We start from the raw sequence: 2,726 nt of genomic DNA, 5'->3' as shown, positions 1-2,726 counted from the left end.
GAGAAAGCAAATCTAAAACTGGAGAGGCTGACACTAAACTCTGGGGAATTGAGAGTCACTTTTACCCACATCCTGTAAGGGCAGAAAAAAACACAGGAAAAAGCTTTCTACTAAAATATGTATGTTTTGTTTTTTCAGTTTTTGAATAGAAAAACATGCATTACTCAAATCCACTCAGATATCTGAATATCTCTGCTGGACGTTTTTTGTTTGTCTGTTTGCTTGGTTCCTACTGTACCGTCCCTAACTTCTGAAAAATAATTTTAAAAAATCCTCAGAGTGAATCATTAAGTTTTAGTTGTTAGAAGCACATGCCTTTGTTCCCGAACAGATGTGGTCTCTGCCATTGACTTGCTAAGTAATGCTGGATAAGTTTCTGAATCTCTTTAAGAACCCCATTTTTCAGCAATTAAAATGGAAGTATGAATAGTACTGACTTCAAAGAGTTGCTGAGAGCATTAAGTGAACTGATGCATTAATAAATTTAGGCTAACCTGGCATACTATCAGCATTCAATAAATGGTAGTTTAAAAATAGGAGTAACATCTCTGTCAATAAAGAAAAACAATTTCAAAGACACATTTTTGTGCACAACCATACATGTTATAACAGGCAGAAAGGAAGAAAGAAAAAAATGCAGAAATAGTAGGTCTATGTTCCTTAGTGAAAATTCCCTACTTTATACCTCACAGGGGCTGTCAGACTGTCTTCCTCACCTTCACGTGAGTTCAGGTCTGGCAGAGAAGTGTCCCCCCTCGCCTGTAACAACATGGGTCATCCATCCAGGCCGATGGAAAGTGCAGAAAACCACAGCCTCTGCCATCATGCTTTCTGCCCACCTCCACTACACCCAACTTAGCCAAGAGGCTGGACAGTTCTCCCATGATCATTATCCTTTAGAAGCTATTAGCACTGCATTTTCTTGTCTCCAAAAATATTTTTATGTTTTCACCATGTTAGAAAATTATTCCTTTAGTTGTTGTTGCTGTTGCTTGTTTTTGTTTTTGTTTTTTAAGCATTGCAGCCTGGGGTTCCTCCTCACTTTGGACAATCACTCCGGCTAAGTTTGTATGGAATGGTGTCTGCCCCAATGGGCAAGCGTCATTCCTGTTCACCTCTCATTCAGACCACATAAGATAATTTTAGCAAATGTGCTGCTCACATCATAGTTCTGCATCTATGCTGATGTCTAGGGAGCCATTATTAATCCCAAGTACATTTTCTCTCAACTTGTCTCCCCAGTTCGAGTCTTATTTCTTCCAAGATTTCTATATGGCTTTTCTTACTCAACACTGCATTAAATATAAATTCCATTTTTTTCTAGTTAAACTATCTTTCCCAAAGGGGAGAAAGAAAACAATGCTTTCTTGTTTCCTTTTATCAAAGAAAGCTGACTTATTAGTAAAATCAACAGAGATGTAGGTTAAGGACTGTAGATAACTCCCTTATCATCCACCAGTTCCTTCAATATCAGGGAAGCCTGTCTTGGAACCAGGATTGAGAAAGAATTCCACATGTCCGCCACTTTGGACATTCCGTACTTTTATGCTTTCAACAAGTGGCAGCCACAGTTTACAGGAGCACAGATTTCAAAGGAAATCACAGCAATCAAGCTTCCTTACCCGGCAGTCTCTCTGAAGTGTTTTCATAAGCGCATTGTATGTTTCTGTATCAAAATACAACCCTTCATGCATGTCTTGCAGGAAATCTAAGTCCTTAAACGTGGGGTTGGATTTCTCTCTCTCTTTACGAGATGCTCTTCGCTTATACGTTGAGCCTTTCAAGTCATATGTAAAGTGCATTCTCATGGAGCGTGGCAAAACGTTGTTCATCACCACAATCCTGATATTAATTCCTCCTGATTGCATACAATACAGTCCGTAAAATTTTGGCAAGAGAGTCCTTGGATTCTGGTTTAAATTCTAGAAGCCAAAAAAAGAAAAATACATTTACAGTTTTCTGTCTTGACAAAATAATGCTCCACTAAAGATGTGTTTTCACGCATATATAATAATTAAAAATGGGATGTGATTGTCTTTATTAATGTCCATCACTAAAATGTTGCTGTTTCTAATCTATTTCTTAAGTCTGTTTATTGGAAGAGCAACTTTACTCTTCTAAATTCAGGGCAGTTGAAAGTGACTGAACTGAAATTGAAACATAATGTCCCAATTTGGCTCCAACTAAAAACAGGCAAGGAATTGGCTGGTGCCATGAGTGACTGTTTTCTAAGGTAGCTAAAGAGACAATTAATTGCCAAGGTATACGGGATGAACATTTAAAATTTTAATAGCTCCTGCACAACTGTCTTCCAAAATGGTACACCAATTTACAACCATACTATGTAAGACTGTACACAGACTCCCATCACTCTTATCAGTGCTGAATAGTACCGAACTTTACAATCTCTGTAAGCAGGATTAGTCAAAAATGGAAATCTGTTTGTAAAAATTTGAATATCACTGATTATAGAAACTTAATATTTTTAATGTATTTTTAGTCACCCTAAAGATAATTTTGCTCATTTTTCTGTAGGTTTTTGTCACTGCTGAAATTCTTGATACATCCTGGATATTTATCATTTTTCTTGTCTATATAGGGTAGTTTTTTCTAGTCTGTTGTCTTTTTTATTATTTTAAAAAATAGGGAGGCCAGGTGCGTGCTGGCTCATGTTTGTAAGCCCAACACTTTGGGAGGCCAAGGTGGGCAGATCACAAGAGCAGGAG

The 2,726-nt window shown here is 37.5% G+C and overlaps 1 protein-coding gene across 3 annotated transcripts in view; it reads right to left on the bottom strand.

The window, feature by feature from the left end:
- The window catches only part of PIP5K1B (phosphatidylinositol-4-phosphate 5-kinase type 1 beta), a 334,673-nt gene that overhangs the window by 143,365 nt on the left and 188,582 nt on the right, over positions 1-2,726 (bottom strand). For 2 of the 3 annotated variants that reach the window (XM_017543423.2, XM_037743819.1), the window contains one exon: positions 1,623-1,922. The exons of the other annotated variant lie outside the window; for it this stretch is intronic. In XM_017543423.2, coding sequence (XP_017398912.1) covers positions 1,623-1,922 — 300 coding nt within the window. The remainder of the gene's footprint in view (positions 1-1,622; positions 1,923-2,726) is intronic. 3 annotated transcript variants of the gene reach the window in all.

Source organism: Cebus imitator, unplaced genomic scaffold (assembly GCF_001604975.1).
Source record: "Cebus imitator isolate Cc_AM_T3 unplaced genomic scaffold, Cebus_imitator-1.0 Scaffold155, whole genome shotgun sequence".
Lineage (NCBI taxonomy): Eukaryota > Metazoa > Chordata > Mammalia > Primates > Cebidae > Cebus > Cebus imitator.
The sequence above is the reverse complement of the archived record's forward strand: the minus strand, read 5'-3'. Positions and strand labels throughout refer to the sequence as shown.